The sequence below is a fragment of the Actinia tenebrosa genome, unplaced genomic scaffold (assembly GCF_029948245.1).
Source record: "Actinia tenebrosa isolate PJP-AT-01 unplaced genomic scaffold, QUT_ActTen_1.0 PGA_scaffold0__85_contigs__length_37466705, whole genome shotgun sequence".
NCBI lineage: Eukaryota > Metazoa > Cnidaria > Anthozoa > Actiniaria > Actiniidae > Actinia > Actinia tenebrosa.
In genome coordinates this window covers 22,935,454-22,960,916 of record NW_028292569.1, presented here as the reverse complement: position 1 = coordinate 22,960,916, position 25,463 = coordinate 22,935,454, and the positions used below count along the sequence as shown (strand labels likewise).

At 38.4% G+C, this 25,463-nt stretch overlaps 1 protein-coding gene across 1 annotated transcript in view; it reads left to right on the top strand.

The window, feature by feature from the left end:
* The first annotated feature begins 4,048 nt into the window (after nt 1-4,048).
* LOC116300724 (uncharacterized) overlaps nt 4,049-25,463 on the top strand; it is a 32,268-nt gene continuing 10,853 nt past the window's right edge. Inside the window, exons 1-22 of the mRNA XM_031709641.2 lie at nt 4,049-4,339; nt 8,167-8,436; nt 9,729-9,900; nt 10,348-10,582; nt 11,329-11,520; nt 12,377-12,481; nt 13,198-13,302; nt 13,546-13,747; nt 14,594-14,736; nt 15,585-15,698; nt 16,003-16,043; nt 16,311-16,476; nt 16,860-17,014; nt 17,093-17,219; nt 17,705-17,899; nt 18,449-18,618; nt 19,065-19,134; nt 19,246-19,561; nt 20,486-20,551; nt 20,703-20,938; nt 22,608-22,646; nt 24,890-25,136. Coding sequence (XP_031565501.1) covers nt 8,208-8,436; nt 9,729-9,900; nt 10,348-10,582; nt 11,329-11,520; nt 12,377-12,481; nt 13,198-13,302; nt 13,546-13,747; nt 14,594-14,736; nt 15,585-15,698; nt 16,003-16,043; nt 16,311-16,476; nt 16,860-17,014; nt 17,093-17,219; nt 17,705-17,899; nt 18,449-18,618; nt 19,065-19,134; nt 19,246-19,561; nt 20,486-20,551; nt 20,703-20,938; nt 22,608-22,646; nt 24,890-25,136 — 3,325 coding nt within the window. The 5' untranslated portion in view covers nt 4,049-4,339; nt 8,167-8,207. The remainder of the gene's footprint in view (nt 4,340-8,166; nt 8,437-9,728; nt 9,901-10,347; nt 10,583-11,328; nt 11,521-12,376; nt 12,482-13,197; nt 13,303-13,545; nt 13,748-14,593; nt 14,737-15,584; nt 15,699-16,002; nt 16,044-16,310; nt 16,477-16,859; nt 17,015-17,092; nt 17,220-17,704; nt 17,900-18,448; nt 18,619-19,064; nt 19,135-19,245; nt 19,562-20,485; nt 20,552-20,702; nt 20,939-22,607; nt 22,647-24,889; nt 25,137-25,463) is intronic.

The window sequence follows — 25,463 nt, the reverse complement described above, 5'->3', positions numbered from 1 at the left end:
AAACGCTCCCACTATCATCTACGCGTATTTGCAGCTTTACCTTTCCATGACAATCGGCCACCATGTGGAAAGTCCAAACCGATAGATTCTCGGCGCTCTGGGGGTTGGGCTCTACGGAAAAATGCGTAGGCTCCCTGTTGTTCGTCTTCGTACGCATAGGCTGCAGTATACCATTCTCATCCAAAAACCTAAAGCCCACGTTGGCATGGCTGCTCGTACCAATGCAAATACTGCATATTATCAGCTTCTTTCCTGAGTAGTTCAAATCCACGGACATCCCGGTGACATCAACCCAAGATGCTTGGTTGTATTTTTTCTCGCCTGCGTAAGTCGTATAAACACAATCTACTCCAGCTACGTAGGGGTTGTTCATCGCCATATATAATAACTCAGACCAATGCTTGCAGCTGCTAGGCCGGCTTTTAATAAGTTATGGTCATATTCCTCGGGTATCGTAGGCAGGACCTTCTTTGGTGTCACGTATTCTTTTTTTGATGGCACGTGTTCCTTTTTTGGCTTCTCTACGAAGTGTGGAATGCCCTTGGTCATGTCAGAGTTCACGTCATTCACCCCAAACTTCATGTCTTCGGTTGCTCGTTGAAGTTTGTTGTTGTATCCTACTACAGAGCCAGTATTTATAGATAAATTACTAGGCATTAACCAACAACCCGGGGCTACTGCATAGTCCAACCTTGCCTTAGAATTTTGTATAGCTAGTTGGTAACGCTGTACGCCCTTGCTAATGTCACCCTCCAAGATTGAACTTTCGAATAAGATCAAGGCTTCGGCTCGCGTCTCTTCTGCGGCGCCAATATTTCCAATTATACTTGATCGGGTATTTACCTGAGCTCCAAGGATAGAATACACGTAAGCTTCTATGCTGCGGTTCAAACGGGCAAGGGCAGCTCTAGTTAGTCCTTTACCTTCTGGGGGTATGAAATTAAGATATTGCTTCGTTTGCTCGTCGTTGGTAATCTTAATAATCAGTGGATTGGCCCCTGCATACTTACCACCCTCGTCTTTGAACAGAGGTCCGTCTCTGACTTCCTTAGTGGTCTTAGCATTTGGTTCAAAGAAGGTGCTACTGTCGTGAGTTTCTTTGTGATACCCAGTGTTCCATCGTAGATTCAATTCATTAACTTCCTTATCACTTAGCTCGTGTCCACCAATCCCCCAATAAGCCCAAATATGTCCCAAACCATTGTTAGCACCGGCAGTGCATCTAAAATCCTTCCCTACAACACCGAACTCCTTACAAAGCCTGTTATAGGCTGGAACGTCGTATTTGTTATCTCTTGGATAGAACGCAGCATCTCCTGGTAATGCAGTAACGCCCATCTCATGCAGTATTCTTCTAACCGTGAAGTGAAAATGAAACATAAATATTGAATTCTTCATCAAGTTTGCACTTACACCACAGCCGCTAGTGGCACACCAAACCGCAAAGTTTAGTTGCTGCGGCCAATAACGCATGTTAGGACCACTTAACCATTCATGAGATTCCTTAGCGGTGGTATGAACAATGGGAACGTTTTTGAAGATATCTCGCACCTTTAACGGAAAGGAATGGTTGTTAGAGATCCGCATGTTCAACGTTAGGTCCAAGCTTGGATGTTCATTAAACGTAACTGCGGGTATCGGATAAAACCTGGTACCAAGCAATAATTCCTTTGACCAACTAGGTTTAGGTTCGACATGCACGGGTTTAGGCTTATGCGGTAAGATCTTAGGATGCTTCAGCTGAGAGTCTATCTGATCGACCAGCGTAGGTTTCAAATCCTCATTGCTGTACATCCTAGAGCCGTTAAAGTAAATCCCATCGGGTCTTCTTTCGAACTTACTAGGGTCGGCATGCGGAAACATCTTCCTAAATGCTCTCCAATTCCAGTAATCCCTGTTGTCGTGATGTGGCTGCTCCTCAATATCATTCCCAAAAGCGTCGTACATTAGTATATATAATGGATGTTATACCATCAGCACCTCCACTTTATCCTGAACTTCCTAAGGAACCTAACGAATTAAACGCTGAAAACTTTCGTCTGAATAAAGCAAATTTAATCCTGGCTTACTTGGAAGGGCAGACAAAACACTACGAAAAAGTCCGAAAAAAGTACGTCAGAGCCCGGAGTACGCTACATAAGATTTCGATAACTTCAGGATCCATATCTGTGGTGTTAACAGGCTCCGGCGTTGCTACTTCGCTTACCGGACCGGGAATAATCGTTGGAGTTCCTTTGGCCGGCGTCGGGGCAGCCTGTGGTATTATTTCTGCTGTTGCTACGGGCATTATGAAACAGTTGTCAAGCAAAATATCCAAGCATGACACGACAATAGCTCTGTCAAGGGCTAAAGTAAATACAATTACCGATCTTGTCTCAAAGGCTTTGCGTGACAGAAAGATAGACGACGTTGAATTCTCGCTTATCTTAGCCGAAGAGGAAAAGTACGAGAAATTAAAGTCGGACATAAGGAACAAAAAAACAGTCGTAAAAGATCTTTCCGAGGAATCTCGCAAAAAGATCTACCAGGAGGCAAAAGAAGAGCTTCAAAGAAAGCTTGCTCAGTAAACATCTGCTTTGAAAAAAGCAAGACAGGATTCTATTTGCATATTGAACGCCGGCTGTCTGGTTCACATGCAGATTAGTTTCACAAATCTATTTCACAAATGTGAAACGTTTTCACAAATGTGAAAGAAAATTGTGAAGGTTTTGATTGGCCGAAAACATGTGACGTAATCGTCCACTATCTTCTCGGAATCCATCCTAACAGGGGGTGGTTGGGGTCTATTTTGTAAAATATTTCGTAAATTACGTCAGGGTAATAAGGAATATCCTTATCCAGACGACAAAACATCCACTCGGCTTTTGTCATATCAGAAACCTCGGGAATAGACTTACCGGTAATTTCAGACAAAAGATAGGGAATAGCTTTGTAATATTTCCCTAGTTTTAATTTTTTCAATGTCTTCCGTAGGCTTTGTGGGGTTGGCTCTTCTAAGTGGTCTATGATTTTCTTCTTTACTTCGTTGTCTAAATATACCGGTCGTAAACCCTGGATATGACTCATCCAGTCCCTAAAGTATTTTATTCTCTTATAAGGTGTTTTCTTACGACCTCCATTAGCGTAATATTGCTCTCTGGTAGCATTTGGTACGGCATTACGAATATTCTTACCACATTCGTAACACTGTGCTGACGTGTCATCTTCTATTTGCATTTTCTTACCACAACAAATATACTTATTTGGCTTAGTAGGTACAAACTTGGGTTTCAAGCACTTTACACAGAAATCATAAGCAAACTCTTTACATTCTTCGCACTCCATATATAGACTAACATATTTAACTACATAGACACGGGATGCGGGTAATCGCGGTACGAATCGAGGAATTCACTTTAGACGGGTAATCCTCCGGTGGTCGTTGCGCTGGAACCCCCATCCCCTATACTACTCGCCAAAGTGCCAGCATGATGGCAACGTTTGTTCAAATACGCGTGCACGTTGATCTGTTGGTGTTGGTCATGGATTCCTTCGAAAGAGTAGACATAAGCGAGTTTCTAGAAGAGATCGATTCTGATCTCCTTCAGTATTCTTCACATTTTCGAAATAAAGGCTTTACTTTGAACAAAAGCATGAAGTACTGGAGAGAAAAAGATTTTGATTCTTTCGAGATTGAAGTACCTGAAGGAATAGGCCCTTTGCAGCTCAGTAATCACGTGCTTATTAATTCACTGAGAGCAAATGAATGAACATTTTGATTCCCATGGGTGAAATATACTGGTGAGCAAACAAACTTTCTACAACCTGTTTTGAGAGATCGCAATAAAACTGCATTTCGTAACACATTGGATACACATGTTTTCATTCAATTCTTTACAAGTAGCTAAAAAGAATCACCAATTTAATATAAAAACAAAAATTTTGCAGTCCAGTACAGACACGTGACCGTCCAACCGTCCAACGAATCATTACGAAACATACACGTTCCGGTTGACTAACTTCAACGTTTCGGCGGCCAGTTAGAACATGGTTTATTACTAGTAGTGTCTAGTGTTCAGGCTTAGTTGCAAACGACTGTATCGTAAACTGTTCATTAGTAATCAGATCAATTAATAGACAAAATATTTGCGCTTTTTACATGGAGTATGCGAAAAAAACCCTGCAGAACGAGGAAGAAAAAGCCCTTTGTTGTTGCGAATGTATTTAGGAGCCACAATAGATAGACTGGGTTACCTGTAGCTAACACGGATATCCGGTCCTGAAACGAGAACTCGAGAACTCGTGTCGAAGAAGAAACGACGAAACAGTTGTTGCTTTTCACCGTAATGCTGGAATGAAGGTATCGTAAATACTCCGAAGTTTAAGTGGGAGAATACGTTAGTTTGTCGTGTTAGTTTTCTAGCGAGAAGTTTTGCACATAAGCACTTTTGTAAACAACTGATTCCTCAGCAAATCGTGCATAATGTCTTGAGCTATCGAATAACAAGAAAAGTGAAAGACACCAAGACGAACACGAATAATGATCATATTTGAACAAGAATGAATACAAGAATATTGAGTTATCGAGGAATAAGAAGGACACTCGCACGCATCTAGTATTTGGCCTTAGTTCAGTCAGGGAAATAGAACTAAACTACAGCCTTACTATAATTAATACTATACGAATGGAAAAAGTGCTTATAAAGCGTCTACAGTTTGAACGGGGAAACCCCCTTTGATAGCCAAATGAACTGAAACATTCATGAAAACCACTGATTACTAATGTTCGGGGTTGGTTTGTTCTCCACTGAGCTAAATCACAAATCTATTTGGCTAGATTTTTAAGACGAAAATAGTCGACTGAAAAACATCGCCATCTTAGTCAAGATGATAAAATGCATAAACAGTTCAATGGCTGCTATACGATTTGACCTTAAACTGATACACCTCTTGCATTAATTTCCTAGAGATATTGTACAAAGGGCCATCTTTTCTTATGCAAAAAACATTAGTGATTGTTTTGTCTCCCAGAATATTTCCTCTTGAGACTATAGGAGTCTATAGATTCGACTTGTAAATAATTCTACAACCTTCATAACTTATACAGACGCGTCACTCAAATCAAGAAGTATTTTACCATTCAGCTATTTACTTCATGTAGAATCAGTACTGAAAGTATTGTCGAAGGGTTCATGTACACTTTAAGAAGTAAGGGATGGGGTCAAATAAATATAAAAGTTCTAGGAAAGAGTGACACGTGGTATTCGCGTTTTCATCCTGTGTTTCTTGGAAATGGCACATGGCTCTGTTACCCTTCCCTGCAAGGCATCAAGGTCCAGGTCCAGAGGAGAAAAGCATTCCTCAATATTACAGGAATGAATCCCATTTCAAATCAGGAAAAAACTAGATTTTCAGCATAAAAAATACTCATTGGATTTCCATTACGTGTTTTTCTACACAATTTTTTTTTCCGGTTTTGCTAACGTTGGTAGAAAATTATGCTGAATAAAGGCATTTTTAAGGGTTCCCCGTAGTATTAATGAATACTCATCAGATTCACCTATTTATCTATGTATTTTCCCAAAGCGTCAGTTCAAACTTGTAAGAGAGTCGGAACAAGGTTTTACCTGAGGTAAGTAAGTGCGATGGAGAGTGAAAATAGTGATCAACTAGCCCTGCTTATACGAGGGGATTTTGAATTTCATCGACATTAATGTCGCACATGGCCTGAACACTACTTAAAAATGAGAGTATTTTAGCTGCGAAACTTAACGTACTTTTTCTTATTATTTCAACATCTTATTTTAAACCTTCATGGTTTCAAGAAACGCAGCCACAGAGTTGTGGTTACTTGTGGATAAATATGAAATACCGTGACATTTCTTGTAAATATTTAATAGCTCAACGATTTAAAAAAATGCAAATCAGCATATTTACTTCCCTTCCTTTTGCATATCACTGTTTCATTTTATTTAGTTTCTTTTTATTCTATTTTGTAAGCGTTTCGTTTTGTTTCATGTCGTTTCGCTTCGTTTCGCTTCGATTTATGTTATTCTTTTTATTCATTTTATTTCTTATTTCATTTTTACCATTTTTTAAAATTTGTTTTATTTCATTTCGCAAGATTTAAGATTAGACTCCTATAATAGGCAATATGAAAATTTGAAGGGGGAATCCCCTAAAGGTGTCATTTTCATTACTCACACCTAACAAAGCAGAAACCGAGAACGCTCCAGAATTGCAGTAAGTATCAAGTATATATATATATTTTTTAAACAGAAATTATACTTTATTTCATCTCTAACACGTATTTTAAAAAAATATTTCCATCCCAGTTTGTCCTGGTTTTAAATTTTGTCTGCTTGGTCATTAATAGCGAACCAAGATATTTCATACTTTCGCTTTCATAATTTCAGTTCAAATTCGAAACGACTCTAGCACAAAGATTTCGACAGACGTCGTACCAAGTATTTTTTATAAACTTACATTTTTCGTGTTCGCATAGATTATAAAAATCTAACTTACTTCGAGAAATAGTGTGAAGACACAGGAAATATATAACATATATATGTAGACACGAACGAACCAGGGCTTCCATTGATAGCAGAGCTTTTTATTAGTTCTGAAGGAACTACCCTGGCTTTATTTATTTTTAAATAAAGGTTACATTCATTCGAAGTCGTCTACAAGATCAGTAATTCATTCCAAATTATTAACGAGAGACCTTAAATTATTTTGCTACGATTGAACGGAGTTCATATGAAGTAACCAAGTTAGTTGTTGCTTTCCTGTTTGTACGGCTTCGGTAAGGGAAATTGAAAGCTAATGGCATTGATCAATCATTGAAGATTCGAAACTATTGATATCATTTTTTTCAAGATCTGAACTTTGAGTCTTACTATTAAGAAATATATATTACAGATGTGATAACTATTTTGTTGGTCTTTGAAATATAGTACGGCTTCGGTAAGGGAATTGAAAGTGAAAGTGAAAGTTATCATGGCCACTGAAGATTCGATACTATCGTTACACTTTTTGAAGATCTGAACTTTGAGTCTTCATACTATTAGGAAATATATATTACAGATGTAATAACTATTTTGCTGTTAAAAATTTAGTCGAATAAAGCAAAAATAGAATTATTTGAAATTTGTGCTGACGAAGCACAAAATTGATGATTCTTAAGTGCGCTTTAGGATCTAAAAAATTCGAAAAATCTTAGTTTTAAATAAGGGTCTTAAAACCTTGTCTGTAAACCATGTGTTTCATAAAATGGCTATGAAATAGTTAGAAATAGGTTTTTCAAAGTTTTTCAAGAAAATTTTTTGATATGTGTTTGGAAGGCAGCCATTTGGCTTCTTTTGAATTTAAACAATAGTCGGGAAAAGAGCCATCTGAGCCTAAAAAGCGAGTTCTATCAAGTTGATATCGTTGACCCTTGTTAGTAAATTATTCGCTGAAATGACAAGCCCCGCTATGGAATTCAACTAAAGAATCGAAAGCACGCATTGTTTATGGATTTGCTCTTTCGTATTCTTACTTATCTTTTGTATCTTTACGTGCACGTAACGGCTAGTTCAATATTTACAACACCAATTCTAGATGAAGTGAAAAACTTATATTTTACAGTCATCACTAGCTCCCCATACGGGGTTCTTCCCGCGTGATATTCAGGACGAAAGTATGATATTTTTACGATTATTTTTTGGAGTCTGTGACGTCATACACTCAACATCGAACATCGCTCCATACATTTCTTTGTAGTTTATGATCAAAATATCAGTAGTAAAGGGAGAAAGAAATACCCAAACACCCCAAAATATAAATTATAGTCACAAGTAATGTGAAATAAGCACATTAGCCACCCTTTGGGCTTCATAGGAATAAAATAAATTAAGGATTTATATACAAAGAAATGTATGGAGCGATGTTCGATGTTGAGTGTATGACGTCACAGACTCCAAAAAATAATCGTAAAAATATCATACTTTTGTCCTGAATATCGAGAAAACACTTCATACAGTGATTATTGGACCTTTAAAGAGTATTTTTAGGAAGTTTCAGCTGAATCCAAGTTTGAGCGATTTTCGTCGTAGTAGCACTTTAAGAGCTTGTGCTCATCGAGGAACGAAGCTGAGTTTGGTCCCTTTTTCATTTAGAATTAATGAATTTGTTATTTTTTTACAGATCGTATTAGTAAATAACTGAAAAACAACCATTCAAAAGGAATGTATTTAGGCTGTCGTGTCGTACGTGGCCCAGACTGGGAATGGGAAGACCAAGATGGCGGAGAGGGCTGTGTAGGCACAGTAGTAGGAGCAGCACAAAATGAGGAAGATAGTGCTGAGAGTACAGTATGGGTGCAATGGGACACTGGTGCACGAGCCAACTATAGAGCAGGCTTAGATGAAAAGATGGATTTAAGAGTCTATGACAGTAGTGGGTCAGAAAAACCAGGTATGAATAGAAAGATGATCCTTTCGTTATCCATGGCGCCGCTTGCATCAAAATAATAATAAAAAGACTAAATTTCGACCTTCTTAATGATGTTGCCAGCAAATGTTTAAGCACGACGATTGATTACATGATTTTTATTGCCTTTAAGCTATTTAGCAGAAGTGTGTGTCTTAAAAAACGGCGGGAAAATTAGCGAAATTTCAAGCAACTTCAATAGAGTTAAATTTCAATCATTGAGTAAACTCATCTTCCTACCTCAAAGAACTTTAAATTAAATCTGGACATTCTACATGTTAAATTACAGTGAACTCAAAGCAGTCAACTCTCAGTCTTTTATAGTCAAATATAATATCACAGACACTTTGCTATTGCGGCGGACAGAAGCAAATTATTGGCATAACTACCTAATGATCGCTTCTACAGACTCTCGCTATTTACGAAATTACGCTTTCCCGCTATATCGGGCACTTTAGAGGACATAATATAGCTTAAAAGTCGAAAGTTTATGCTAAATACTTATCGAGAACTTTGTATGGTAAATAAAGAAGAAGTATTAGCACTACGACGTTGTTGTCAAACTGGAGTTCGACGTCAGGCGTTTTTTGTCAAACTTTCAACATTTAGCAAAGGCGTCATAACGAAGTTGTTGCTGGAAAAGCCGCCATATTGAATTTCATTTACGCTAAGTGTTTCTCCGTGATTGGGGTGTGTTTCTGGCCTGATTCCCAGCGGTTACCAGTATTATCAGTAAATCTGTTGCTAAAGGTCATAAAAACCGTCTCTTTCGTTTGCCTTCCCCCTCTCAGAGTCAATTACGGCTTCTCTATATGAATTCCTTTCAAAAAAGGACACATTTTTTAAAACCCCAATGGCACTACTGCGCAGGTGCGCAATAATTATAATTTGTCTATATACGAACACCCCGTTATAGACCGATCCGGCTATCTTTGAGTGTCTACCCAAACAATAGGTAGTTTTCCCGATGAAATACCAAATGTCCGACCAACAAAACTCGACTTCATATAAGATATTTTAGTAATTATCGATTGTTTTCTTAATGTACCTTTAGAATACATTGATGCTAAGACAGACATTTTCAGCAATCGGTGTTTGTTCCATGCTGTATATCAAGGACACATTTTAGCTTGTCCGACGTAGAAACATTAATTAGGGAGGTAGAACAATGAATGCGGGATCCCTGTATTTCGGACTTTCGCTATAACGAACACAAAGTGATGTGTCCCGAGGGTGTCTGTAGTTGTAGTAATGCTATAGTTTGCTTTACTTTGCAGTGAAGGTCAATGGATTTACCTCCACATGTGATGGATGTGCCAAGAATCCTGTTATTGGTTTGCTATGGCTCTGCATGAACTGTGATGATTATGGGTTATGCACGAGATGTTATATGGGAGATACCCATAGCTTGGATTGCCCTTTCAAAAGAATTGACATGACAGGAGAAAGGTAAGATGGCTACCGTACAAAATGCTCTTGTTGAACTGCCGGGTTGAACTATCCGTATCCGAATCCGTATATTATCATTTTTAGGGCGCATGTGACGTCATAGCCGCCATGTTGGATGACTTTTATAAAATGATTTTTTTCTTTTTGTTTTTGTTCGTCACCGCGGCCATATATTTTGTTCTCTTATTGAATATTTATGGCGGCCAAGATCGATGCGAGGCAACTTTTTCCAGGAAAATTAGAAGATCTTGTCTAGTCGTTGCCTAAACATAGAACGGCATACCAGACGAGACTATCAAAAAAGGAGATGCTTGCGACGCTCACTTGGTGCTGTAAGAAGTATCTGAGAAGAATGTAAATGTCTTGCAGTCGTACGTTAAAACAGCGACAGCGACGCTTGCAAACGATATAACGATCTCACAGAGGTTTGTCTATACTTTCGGTTAGTGTACTTGTTGGCAAACGCGAAGAAGCAACGAAAGTCCAAGCAAGAGGTACTTTTAGTCAAGCAAGAGTAGAAAGAGGACCTGATTGGCGCTGGGGAGCACAAGATGGTGGTCCAGGTGGAAAGGGAACGGTGGTAGAAACAAGAAGCTGGAAGAATGGAGCTAAAAATAGTGTTTCAGTCAAATGGGACAGAAGTAGCAAGGAGAATGTGTACAGGCTCGGTTTTAAAGGAAAGGTAATATTTGTGATTATTTTCTTCTTTTGAGTCGTTCGAACTACGCCTGTTCGTTCATTTGCTTGTTTGTTTGTTTGTTTGCTCGTTCGTTCATGTTTTCGTTCGTTTTGTGTTCTTTCGTTTTTCATCTGTTCGTTTATTCGTTTGTTTGTTCGTTCTTTCTTTTGTTCGTTTGTTCGTTCGTTCGCTCTTCGTTCATTCGTTCGTTCATATGTTCGTTCGTTCATGCTTTCTTTCGTTAGATATATTCACTCGTTTTTTCATTTAACCGTTTGTTCGTTCATCTGTTCCTTCTTTCATTTGTTGCTTCATATTTGTTCATTCGTAGATTAGATTTGTTTGTTCGTTCGTTCGTTCATTTGTTTGTTCGTTTGTTCATTTGTTTGTTTTTTCATTCGTTCGTTCATTTGTTCGTTCGTTCATGCTTTCTTACGTTAGATATGTTCACTCGTTATTTCAATTAATCGTTTGTTCGTTCATTTGTGGCTTCATATTTGTTCGCTCGTAGATTAGATTAGATTTGTTTGTTCATTCGCTCATTTGTTTGTTTTTTCATTCGTTCGTTCATTTGTTCGTTCGTTCGCTCGTTCGTTCGCACATTTGTTTGTTTTTTTCATTCGTTCGTTCATTTGTTTGTTCGTTCATTCGTTCGTTCGCTCGTTTTCACTTTTTTTCAAATACAAGAATATGAAAATGGGAATGCTCAAGGTGTGCAAAACACTGTCTTTTCTAATAAATCTTTTAAGGTCGATATAATATCAACCACACCAGCAACTGGAGGCTTCTACTACAGGGACCACCTGCCAGGACTACGAATACGAGCCAAGAAGACGGTCAGCGGCTTTACCACTGAAGACAAAGTCAAGGTTAACGTCACAAAGGAACAGCTGATGGAGTTAGCTGAAGGCCATGGAGGATGGACTGAAGACATGGAAAAGGTATATAAACCACCTCTGATAACGTCTTTATAGCCAATAAAAATGGTCATGTCCTGGCAGCCATATTGGAATCTGCTTTCCCAGGCAACTTTTATACATGAAGTCGATTGCAAATCGTTAAGTATATTGTAACGCTTCCAAAAAACAGTTTAGAAGTAGGAAAATGAAGCTTAATGGCAGATATTTTTATATACTAATCCTTGTTTAATTAATTGATAATTGCTCGATAGATAATTGATTTAACCAGTGAGAGAAGGGCTAATGTCCAACTTTAAAAGCCACTCTAAAAAATGTAAAGATTTACCACAAGTTATAGTAAAGGTGTTTCTGTGGTATAGACGGGCAGTTTTGCGCATGCACTCGTGCTCCCAGCTCTGGGACTCTCCGCGCTACACTTCTGCATGATAAGTAAGTCTTCCAATTATGCACACTTTGAATTTCAGGGAGCTAGTCACGTACGAATGCGATAGCTCATCTTATCGACACGTATCACAAAACAAAAATATAGTGCAGTTTTCGTATGACTGTGAAAAGCTCAGTGCCGTAAGCGTGACGTGCCGTGATCGTGAAACTTTCTAGAATTTTAATTGGCTGATTTTTTTCACGCGCCATATGATTGGTCTAAAAGTGCCGTGATCTTGGCGTGACGGTGTCCGCGCCGTGTTTATGCCGTGTTCCAGGTATTTCATTGGATGGAGAGTAAATTCTCGTGCAATGTGATTTGTCTGGCGTATCCCTTGCCGTGTTACGACCGTGTTCGTGCCGTGCACGTTTCACAGTCATACGAAAACTGCACTAATATAGCAGATATAAATGATTCTTCTAGTAATGCTTACTTTCTGTTGCATCTTCCCAGTGTATTCCAAAGATCGGTGATGTCCATGATTTTACCAAGTCTGGTGACGTCATTGTAGATTACGATGGTGAAAAGTTTCGGTTCGCCCCACAAGCACTCGCCAAGGTATAGTAACCTGAGAGAGATAGAGAGACAGGGGGGAGGGTTATATTATAAAACGATAAAGAAATCCGCTCTGCTTTTTTGTCAACCAACAGACCTAATCCACTGTTTTCCCATTTCAGACCACGTGTCATTCCCCAGAATATTATTTCTTTGTTTAACGGTTGCGCATTGGAAGTCACCTAAATATGAATACATTTAAAACAAGAATCTTATTCTCGAGAGAGTGACACGTGGTCTGAAATGGGCAAAACATTACACTCAAGTAGATTTGGTCCACTGATCGGAAATGACGTAGAAATAAAGTCACTGCGAAACTGAGGTGTCCGACGAAGCTCCCGAAAATTGACCAGCGTGAAATATAAAGATGCCCACCACATGAGTGTAAAGATTGCGTCACTATTATCAAGTGCTTATCGGCAACGCGTTTGTTTTCGTTTGGTGGCCTGGAAATCCATAATTTCATAAGGAAAAATGATACCTCAGTTTTGCAAATTTTCTTGATTCTGATTGAATAACATATTTTCTAAGATCAACCGAAAGTTTTAATATGACCTAGGTTTTAGCCATCTTTGCCATCACCAGTGTCCAAAGTTAACAATTGTTGCTATTGACCTTACAATACGTACACTTTGTACCCTGATGATATTAGATTTTTTTTTCCTGTGTTCCTTACAGAGGCTAGTATTTTTAGCTTGTGATGAATTTTTATATCTTAGGTCCCTCATTATAAAAAAGGTGATAAAGTGTTGGTTAGTGAAGACATGAATTTGGTGGAGAAACTGCAAGATGGACACGGTGGATGGAACCACAGAATGAAAGCGGTACAGTATAGGATGGGATGGGATGAATGGATAGATAAATAGATGACAGCAAAGGATGGGAGAAGATGGATGGATGGATGGATGGATGGGATGGGATGGGATGGATATAGATGGATACAATCGATAAATGGGATGGGGTAATGGATCGATAAATAGATGAAACAACATACCGCAAATTCCAAATCAGCAGCCATTTCTCTTTTGTAAATGCCCATATCACCAGCATATGCTGTCTTTTTTCAGATGTTGGGAAAGATAGGCACGGTGAAGAAAGTTGAGAGCGACAATAACGTGGTCATAAAAGTGGATAACGACATCTGGATGGTAAACGCCGCTATTTTGACTCTACACGAGGCAGCTGCAGACGGAGAAGTGGAAGAAGATAGTGACGACGATGATGAACATCCACTACAAGCACTCTTTAAGCAGCACGCTCTTCAGAAACGTCAGTACCTCGAAATAAAAATGTTAATGATCATTAAAATTTAGAGTTATATAAAATAGATATTTCCCGCCCTACTTCCCCTCCATCTTCCCACTCATCTATTCACGCTGATATAAGAAATAAAGTGTAGATAAAACAAATGGGCAATAACCTGGCCCCAAACAGCACAATGGCAAAAAGAGCTATTTGGCTGGCCAATACCCAACAGGCACATCAATTGCACTCTATTTCTCCCAGAGAAATTAAAGGGGGACTAGCACGAAAATCATCCAAATTTTAATTCAGCTGAAACTTTACTGGAATAACCCTTAAAGGTCTAATAATCACTGGTTAAAGTTTTTTCCTGATATTCGGGATATTCGGTATTTCTACGAATTTTTATAGGAGTCTGTGACGTCATACACTCAACACTAAACATCGCTCCATACATTTCTTCGTACATAACTTCATGCTTTACTTTATTTCTATTAAGCCCAAAGGTCCGCATAAGGACTTAACGTACATAACTTGTGGTTAGAATCATTTAATGTTATCTTTTCTTCAAAATACTGATTTTAAAACTAGAAGATATTTTGATTACAAACCACAATAAATATAACTACTTATGTCCTTATTTGTATTTGCTGTTGTTCCTTTTATGAAAGAAATTTGTTCTAAGGGCTTCTTAGTACTTTTAAGAGCTTTCTTAAAGTTGTTTCTTTTCGTTAGACTTCTAGTCCACTTATCTACATATATTCATGTCTAAAATTATTTTGGAGAGAGGCAAATAGGGAATGTTTTTATCGATAGTGTATTTGAGAGTGTACCTTGACTCAGCTAGACTTGCCTTGCTTAATCATGTTACAGTATTGACAGATGCATTCTCGGAAATGTTTACTGGGGAAGGAAAGACACAGAAAGAAGATGATGAAGGACTGGCTCTCGTGCAAGCTGCGGCTAATGGTCACGTGTCACGTGTCACGCAAGCACTCGATGAACGCCCTGAACTGGTAGGCATTATACTTTATATCAAGACAAAACATATTTTGGTCTCCATAAATATTTTTATGACGCGTCTCTAATAAAACAAAAAATGGACTCAAAACAAACCAGCGCACCCCACCCCCTCCCCCCGAAAATAAGCTATCTAAAACAAACCTATGTGGCGAATCTAGGGGAGAGGTGCAGGGGAAGCACACCCCGCCCCCTCCCCCCATAGATGAGCTATCTGCTGCGTTGTTGGTACTTGAGTTCGTAAACGTCTTGATCATAGAGGGTTAACCTACTCTACTTAAAAAAATACTGAATCTGCCCCTGTATGTATGAAGAATTGCTAAAGAAGCGAAATTGAAAATCTTCAGACCATTCGAACACATAGAGACGATCCCAACTTTATTCTTTTGTTCACCAAAGATTTAATTTATATATAGACCCCTTGCACTGAGTCCCTAGAGGAATTGTTCTCGGGGACAAAACAATGGCTTTTTTTTGCATAAGTAAGGACGCTCTATTGTTTAGTCCCCCAGAACAATTCCTCTAGGTATTCAATGCAAGGAATCTATAGATCGCAGAAGTTCGACTCTATATATTCATTCCATCAAAGCTTCGTAAAAACACATCATTTACACGAGGTCTAGGTCTAGGATTCACCGGTGTGCTTCTCAATAGCACGCGCGGTATCCTAACATTTGCCAATGCGACAAAATGGGTTTTTGATGGATGTAAGTCAGTGTTTTTTACGCAATGTCACGGAAACGCCTTAATTGACGTCCGCGATGACGCAATTCCGCACGTGCTATCAAGAAGCACTGTAAAGTTATAAAATCAACTAATCGGCGTACCTTTGATTATATTCCAGTTGAATTATAAGTCGTCACTGCTTGAGAAGACCTGTCTGCACATGGCATGCCACAGCGGTTACTGTGACATTATCCAGCTACTGCTGGAGAAGAACGCTGATATTTCAATCAAGGTACCAAAGATCTGCGACATATATCTACATTGAAAGGAAGAAATCTTTATAAGAGACATGTTTTGAAGTGGATTTGGAATGGAGACACGGCAGCCTCGTTGTAGGACAGGATGCAAACTTTGTACCAAGAGATTTATTTTCCATTACCATGCAGTGCCCATGTGCCTTTCACACACACCACCACATCCCCCCCCCCCCTCCACCCACACCCCCCAGAATCTGCACTCGGGCTTTTTCTCTACTGCTGATGTTTTGTATACATGAGATAAATTGAATTAACCTGTTCTTTAATCGTTCTTTTTAGGATGGACAAGGATACACCGCCATCCATCATGCAGCTTATGGGTATGCGATGAAGCGAAACTTTCAGTTGGAACTTGTGCTGTGAACCTTTCCCGAATTTGTGACCACGAAACAATATGCTTCCAAGTCGAGGACATGATGTTTTCATACATTTGATGTCATTTGTCAAGTTTAGCCTTGACTTTGAACCATTGTTTGTAATAAGTGGCTTTGTAAGACAAGTTCCAGCCATAGTTTCCAACGCGTAACATGTTCACTTGTGAGATTTTCTTGGCGAAAAATCAGACATCATTTTTACCTTTTTTTCAGAGATAAAACCGGCGAAGCAATGAAATTAATGATTGCGCACGGGGTGGATCCGAACATCGCTGACAACGACACCAAATGCACACCATTACATCTGGCTGTCAAAGAATCGAATGACAATGCTGTTAGAATACTGGTGCAGACAGCTACTTGTGATGTTAATCTGCAGGTAATTCAAATAGTCAACCCATCTTTCAGCATGATCTAGTGAGAGGCCGTATTAGCCATTCCGAGGTTGAGGAAAAGACTGGGTCGTGTTGGCATTGCAGTGCATTATGGGACATATTTTCAACATGGCGTCTATTTCGTCCCCTAAAGCAATCCCAAAATGCACTGCAAATCCAACTCGACCCAGTCTTTTACTCAAGATTGGTATAGCTAATACGTAAAAGTAGACCTCGTACCTTGGCCTTAAAATTCTGGCTCGTGCGCGCAATAGACTTGACTTTGGACCCTCTATGTTATAAGCAAGTGCAATCACATCTTTTGTTAACGTCAATCAACATGGCGGCTATGACATCACACGTACCCAAGAATACTTGATTATTATAGGACGTAGTTGGAGAAACGCCCCTGCACGACGCCATATCAAAACGAAATAACAACATCCTTGACTTGATCTTGGACGCGCCGAAAATAAACCTCACGCTGAAAAACAAAAGTGGATTCAACTTCCTGCACTTGGCAGCGTACAAAGGCAACTCATAGTAAGTACAGATGGTCACAAAGTAGACCTTTTTCAAATTCGTAAATTACAAAACTACCATGGGTTTATCTATCAATAGTGCTGCAAGAAAATTACTTGCCAAGTCTCCAGAGTTGGTGAACGTGCCCAAAGAAGATGGTTTCACGTCTTTGCACTTGGCCGCTGTCAATGATCACTGTGACATTGCTGAAATCATCCTGGCGCAGGTAAGTCTTGTTTGCCTGTACGACGTTCTGACCTTTTCCGATATACGTAGAAACATATACAGTAAGTACAATCAGTCTGAGCCATTTTCGAGTTCCAAGTTATCACTATGTTCCTTCGTCTCAGAATACTCAGGGTTAGCCTCGCATCAGTGTCTAAATATCAACGGTAAAGTAGCTTTGAGAACTCGAAACTGGAGTATTGCGAATGATTTGTTTTACCTATAACATAAGAGAGTACGGATTTCGCGTTCTGCTATGAATACCTATGGTAAAATAGGATGCAAAGGCTCAGGTCAAACGTTGAACTATACTAGAGCCGAAGCTAATTGAAAAAATGGATAAAAAGGCGATCTTGTTTGATGTCATTATGTTCGGCTCATGTGAGGGTCGACGTTTGACATGGACCTTAGTCTAATTAATGAAAGGACCATGGAATAGTCACTGAAAGAAAGATATATAACCAATGAAAAATGTACGTTTTCTAGAATGATTGTAAGGTCGACTGTCGCACGAAAAACAACCAAACACCACTGATGTTAGCCGTACATGAAGGATACCTGAAAATGGTCAAGATCTTTGAGCAGCACGGGGCAGACGTCAACGCAGCTGATGAGGATGGTGATACACCTCTTCACGTCTCTCTTATGCGCGAGAAATTCTTCTCCGTAGGAATGGGCTCGGTAATAATTACATAAATCGTAAAACAATCTTTCTGCGACCTAGACAACTCTCAAACGGATGTGTCTTTGGATCCTGTCAATCAAAAGATTACTATCTAAGACCGTTGTAAAATAATAAACCAAACTTTACCTTGGGGGTAATGTTTTCCCATTTCAGACCACTTGTTATTTAGAGTATCATTTCCTCGTTTAACGATTGCTCACGAGACGATATATGAATATGGATACAACTGAGTTAAAGAATCCTATTCTCATAATACATGGTCTGAAATGGAAAAACTTGCATTGATCCAAGATAAAGACTGAGGTCTAATTGATGCTAGGGGATGGAAGCCCAAGTACGAGCAAATATACCGCATCTAGAGCTGTTTGGGTCGCAGAAACTTGGAAAGCTCTCTGATAATCTAGTGTGCTCTGAAGGTCGATTATTGCGAGCCTTGGGTAACCATGAAAACAGTGACAGTTTATACGCAGAGATATCGCGTGTTCCTTACGACCCTGACAATTGGTCCTAACATTAACCCAACATTTATCTAACATATTTTACAGCTGCTTGGTCTGTTTGGTAAGAGCACTAGTTCGTACACAGAGATATCACGGTACTTGATATCGCATGGCGCTAATGTACGTCAACCTAATCAGGCTGGCAAGACTCCCATGGAATACGGTGAAGGCACCAAAGCTGAACCAGACCTCAGGAAAGCCTTTGAAGAGACCAAGTAAGTACCGATCAGTAGTATCAGGAGCATATCATGTCAAATGGTGATGCCTTAACAGCGCGCTTTTTCCGTGCATCTCAAAAAAATTAAGACCGCTAAGAATTAAGGCTGGAAATCTGCAGTCGAACAAATCATACCAGCAAAAAATTATTAGGTATACTAAAGATTTCAATACGAAAAAATAAGTTGATAATGAAATGGTTTCCATGTTCTTTTGCATCTTACCTAATGGTACACGATGGTAAGAGTGTACGTTATGCCTTAACACTTGTCATCTATGTTAGATCTCATCTATGTGCAATGATTACATTGCTAGACGTTGCATCAAGGTTCTTTCGCAGTATATTCCCGCGAAAAACGTCTAGGGTTTACTGATGAGTTAATAGAAACTCTTGTCTTGACGGTGTTAGTCGTATTCAAATGCTATTTATATCTGCTTTCTCCAGGGTAAAGGAAGAGAAAAAACCAACTGGAAGTGAAAAAATGAATATAGTTAATAACTTTGCAAGCAAAAAAGTAAGTCAAGTGAGAGATGATCGATAAACGAAAAAATTCAGTGATAGATGTGAAATACTTTGTCATGCGATCTTACCTTGAACTGAAATAAATATTCTTGTGCATTTTCAGGAAGAAGACACTGTGCAGGCCAGAGAACTAATGGAAGTAAACCAAGAGATCAGCGAAAACCAAACGGTCACTCGTTCAATAGATGGGTTTAAAAATGCACAGACACTGGAAGCTAAAAACGTAAAAACCGAAGAGGGAGGGACCTCGAAAGAAGACAGTCAACAGAAAATGTCTGGTAAGCAAGTGGAAGAGGAAGAAGAATTCCAGAACGGAACCAGTTCACCAGTGAAGAAAACTAAGAGGAGTTGTTTGATTTGCATCGATGGTGAAGCAGACGTTGTATTCAAGCCATGTGGACACACTGTCCTGTGTAAAGGTACTGGAACATTGCACGCATACCTGTATGCGTGATTGCTGCTTTCATACATCTTGTCATCGTTATAGGGTTAGGAATACCTTACCCCCATTTTATTGTGCAGAAGCTACGTCAGGCATGCATGCATAAGAACTGACATGGCTTGTTTGAACTTTGAAATGGCTTCTCCATGTTTTTGCGCCTGGTAAGCACGCATTGACATTATAGTAATAATAATAATAATAATAATGGAACTTATATAGCGCACATATCAAAATTCATGGCGCTTCACAATAAGAAATAAAATAAATACCAGACGTATATTACAATATTAATGAAATGTCATAGTTCATTGATGTTCACTTTGAATCAGAGGAGACAAAGTTCTTGAACAAATGAGTTTTCAGTTCATTTTTAAATAATTGGATTGAAGAACTTTTCCTAATTGGAAGTGGGAGGTCATTCCACAGTTTAGGGCCAGCAACGTAAAAAGATCTGTCACCATAGGTCACCAGACGAGATCTTTTTTCTTCTAGATACTCCATGGTTGTAGATCTGAGAGTGCGCAAATTTAGTGGCTTCAGATTTTGTTTTTGCGCACTGCATCAAAGACGCATGCTAGGTGGTTCCAATTATCAGTGACATTCAAGTTGCTTCTCGTGCGCAGTTTTTGCGCATCTCATATACGGGAGGTTCTTGTAAGACATGCCTTAACACTGAAATGGCGTTCCCATTTCATTGCGCATCTCATCTATAGACCTTTTATGAGCACTGCATGCTTGCTTCACCTCTCAGTAGATCTATTTGTTGTGGTACGCCTAATCCAATCTGAGCACACCAACCGTAATGAAAAGATACGACTGTAGCAAGATTGCTAGGCTATGATTTTCCCTACTCACTGCAACATTCATCTCCACATTCTCACACTACCTTATCTGCTTTTAGGGTGTTCTGTTCGAGCTAAACGCTGTCCAGAATGCAAGCAACTGGTGATGAACAAGACAACTGAAGGTAAGTCAACAAAGACAATCAATTTAGAATGTTTGAAATTCCCTTTCATTTAATCAGAAAAATAAAAATAAAAATACATGCCAAAGTCATTTGCAAATTCGTAGCTCAACGAGGATTTCAAATCTAGATTCAAATATTGTCCTTCTTTTAGATGGAAAAAAAGTACCTCCTAAAGTCGAAAAAGAGGACCTGGACGCGAAAGAAAAGTTGCAATCAACGGAGAAAAAGCTAAAGAAACTCGAGGAGATGGTAACTTGCTGTGTTTGTCTGGAAAGGAAGAAAAACATCATCTTCTCATGCGGGCATGGCGCATGTCAGGTCTGCGCTGAACATCTTAGTGTTTGTGCTATCTGTAAAAAGGAAATCCAAAAGAAAATAGCCATATTCTAAGCGATCTCTGGGGTGAGCTCCCTGTGCACTCCGAAAACAAGACGATGGAAGTAAATGTACCATACTGATTCCCTGCTAGAACAGTCCTATTCCTTTTTAACAACAACAAAAGAAGACTCCCTCTGCACATCAAGGTAGAATTAGGACTGCTAGCAGAGAACCATGTTGGATATTAGAGAGTTTTAGATTCACGTTTTTTCTTCCCACAAACGGCAAAATTGACCACGTTTTCATCGTTTTCCTGCATTTCGCTTTACCTTTTGCATACCTTTTCACAAAAGACAAATATTCTTTTGTTTATCTAATACTTGGAGATTTTGGCGATTCCTTTTCACTAATTTTAAAGAAGTTTTCACTGATAGTTAACTTTTCACGTTTCACATTTGTCGTATACGAGATTCTAAAACTCTCTAATGACGAAAGACGATAACGACTACGACAACAGCAACCATGACAACCACAACGATGACACCAACACCACCAACAACAACAACGATGACATCAACACCACCACCAACAACAACGATGACATCAACACCACCAACAACAACGATCACAACAACGATCACACCAACAACAACAACCATAACAACAACAAAAAAGCATGCAACAGCTTGCCCGTCCAATCTCTAGATTAACCGCTCTTAAATTAAAACTACGTAATTTCTTGATAGATTAAATTGAACCTGCTAACCATATTGAAGAATTTTATTCTAATTTAAAACTTTCCTTTCCGAGAGCCGTATGTTACATCATGATGATAACTTAATAATATTTAATTTTCCTTACGATAGAGTGCATTTAGTAAGGTATGGTAAGCTACAATAGAGTAAGCAACACTTATTTTCCTAGTGTGCCAAACCATTTCACTTGCGTATTGTGGTTATTTTAGCTTTAGATGTGTCTTGTGTCTTGATTTTGCAGCAGCGCAAAGGAATAAAAGCTTTAAAACCATTTCACTTGTGTATTGTGGTTATTTTAGCTTTAGTTGTGTCTTGTGTCTTGATTTTGCAGCAGCGCAAAGTAATAAAAGCTTTAAAACCATTTCACTTGTGTATTGTGGTTATTTTAGCTTTAGATGTTTCTCGTGTCTTGATTTTGCAGTAGCGCGAATAAATAATACGAATAAATAAATAAATAAATAATACGAAATACGATAATACACCAGACAACATTTATTTTTTCAATTATTTTCAAAAATAAGAAAAACGAGTTCGATTTCTTCTCACTCCATATTTGCAAATTTTGAACTCAAATATAGCTGATTATTGAGGGACCGTTCATTTTAAAAAAGGTCAAATAAATAAAAAAATTCAAGGAAAGAGTGACAAGTGGTCGTGTTCCTGTGTTTCTTGGAAATGTCACATGGCTCTCTTACCCTGCCCTACAAGGAATCATGGTCCAGGTCCAGAGGAGAAAAGCATACCTCAATATGACAGGAATGAATCCTATTTCAAATCAGGAAAAAACTAGATTTTCAGGATAAGAATACTCATTGCATTTCCATTACGTGTTTTTCTATACACAACTTTTTTTGGTTTTGCTAACGTTGGTAAAACATTTTGCTGAATAAAGACATGTTTAAAGGATTCCCCGTAGTATTAATATGAATGTAAATAATAAATATTCATCAGGTTCACCTGTATATCTATGTATTTTCCCAAAGCGTCAGTTCATAGTGAGTCAGAACAAGGTTTTACCTGAGGTAAGTGTAAGTGCGATGGAGCTTGGAAACCCTGTTTCTTAACATGGCACTAAGTTTTCTATGTTTACAGAATACTTGACGCAGGGTTGGGTTAAATTCGACTTTAAAATGCTCCTAAATACCAATGGATAAGTGAAAATAGTGATCAACTAGCTTTGCTTATACGAGGGGATTTTGAATTTCATCGAAATTAATGTCGCACATGGCCTGAACACTACTTAAAAATGAGAGTATTTTAGCTGCGAAACTTAACCTACTTCATCTTATTATTTTAACATCTTATTTTAAACCTTCATGGTTTCAAGAAACGCAGCCACAGAGTTGTGGTTACCTGTGGATAAATGTTATGAAATACCGTGACATTTCTTGGAAATATTTAATAGCTCAACTATTAAATGCAAATCAGCATATGTTTACTTCCCTTCCTTTTGCATATCACTATTCCATTTTATTTAGTTTCTTTTTATTTGATTTTGTAAGCGTTTCGTTTCGTTTTGCTTCATGTCGTTTCGCTTCGTTTCACTTTCATTTCTTATTTGATTTTTACCATTTGTGCCATTTCATTTCAGAAGATTTAAGATAGATTTCAGAAACATAATAAGAGTCCTACGCAGCCACTATTAGGGTCGTCACGCAACGCTTACTCCTATAAGTATTCTGGGAATTTACACTGAGTAATTAATGTCTACTGTGCGGATACTCCAACCGGGACCTTTGATAAACTAGTATCATTAACCAATCATATTGCGACATTTATTTCAATATTTTTTAAACAGCCAATCAGATAGCACATCGATATTCAAATAGTCCGGGTTAGTGTCTGCACAGTAAGGGAAATCCCCTAAATTAACTTGTCAGTTTCATAACGCACAAAGCAGAAACTGAGAACGCTCCAGTTTCTTCCCAGCCGGGGTTTGATCGTGATAATTTAACAGATCGCTGTATTCAATTGAGGTAAGTATCAAGTCAATATATATATATATATTAAACAGATATTATACTTTATTTCATCTCTAACACGTATTTAAAACAAATATTTCTCGGTTTGTTTTGGTTTTAAATTCTGTCTGCTTCGTCATTAATAGCGAACCAAGATATTTACTTCCGCTTTCCATGAGGAAAACAGGATCAAATTCATAATTTCAGTTCCAATTCAATACGACTCTAGCACAAAGATTTCGACAGACATCGCACCAAGTACTTTTTAAGACTTACATTTTTCGTGTTCGCATAGATCATAAGAGTCTAACTTACTTCGAGCAATAGAGTGAAGACACAGGAAATAAATAGCAAACATTTTTGGACATGAAATCGTCTACTCGATCTGTAATTCATTCCAAATCATTAACGATATACCTTAAACTATTTTGTTGCGATCGAACGGAGTTGTATCGAGTAACGGTAACCAAGATTAGTCACTGCTTTCCTGTTTGTATGCATCAGTAAGGGAAAGTGAAAGGGAAAGTGAAAGTGAAAGTTATTATGAATCGAGATTATTTTATAGTATTTTTTTTTAGAAGATCTGAGCTTTTAGTCATAGGATATATGAATTACAGATGTAATAACTATTTGCTGGTTAAAAATTCAGTCGAATAAGCAAAATTTGAATTATTTGAATTTGTGCTGACGCAGTACAAAATCTTATGATTGACGCAATTTTAATTTCTAAGTGCGCTTGAGAATCGAGAATCTTAATTTAAAATAATGATCTAAAGAACTTGTCTGTAAACAATATTCAATAAAATGGTTAAGAAATAGCTAAGAAACTCTTAGTTTTTCTACTAGATGAATAGATTTTTCAAAACTAAATACGAAATGGTTTTGATTAAAGTTAATTATCCAAGGAAGATATAAAAAACTGCGCAATGGAATTCCACTGGACAGGAAAATCGAAAGCACTCATATATTTTCGTATCTTTAAACTTTCAGTGCACATGACCATTAGTTTTTACGAAGTCTGTATTTATGGCCCCAACTCCCTTCCTCTTAATACTCCAGTTTCGAGTTCTCTGTTGCTCAGACTTAGCCTCGAATATTGCAGAATATTCTTGTGTTCCAGTGAAGTGCATGTAATTACAAAGTGTTTGTATTGTTGAAGTTGTGCATTCTTTACTTTACTGTTGGTATTTGTGAATATTTAAACACTGATACAAGGCTATCCCTGAGTAAATGAGTCTGTAATCAAGGAACACAGCGGTACTGGTCTACTATTGGTTATTTTCACAGATTGTATCAGTAAATAACTGAAGGACTATAACCATTCAAAAGGAATGTATTTAGGCTGTCGTGTCGTACGTGGCCCAGACTGGGAATGGGAAGACCAAGATGGCGGAGAGGGCTGTGTAGGAACAGTAGTAGAAGCAGCACAAAATGAGGAAGATAGTGTTGAGAGTACAGTATGGGTACAATGGGACACTGGTGCACGAGCCAACTATAGAGCAGGCTTAGATGAGAAGATGGATTTAAGAGTCTACGACAGCAGTGGAGCAGGTAAACCGAAATGCTTGGCTTCGATCGTAAATAAGTAATGTTTAAGGCATCATTTTACTGATGAAGGCCATTGGTATACGGTCGAAACGTTTAGTTATCATTACTTAAAATCAGAGACAAACCAAATATTATTGATATTACAGTGCGAATCGAAAAACCGTGAGCACCTAGAAATATTCCAGGAATGTTCTATTCTTTTTTGGCCAATCAGAATTGACTTTCTAACAACGAAGAAAATGCGGAAAGATAACAATAACGCTTCTGATTGGCTAATAAGCATTCTTGGAATTTTTCTAGGTGCCCACGGTTTTCCGATTCGCACTGTAA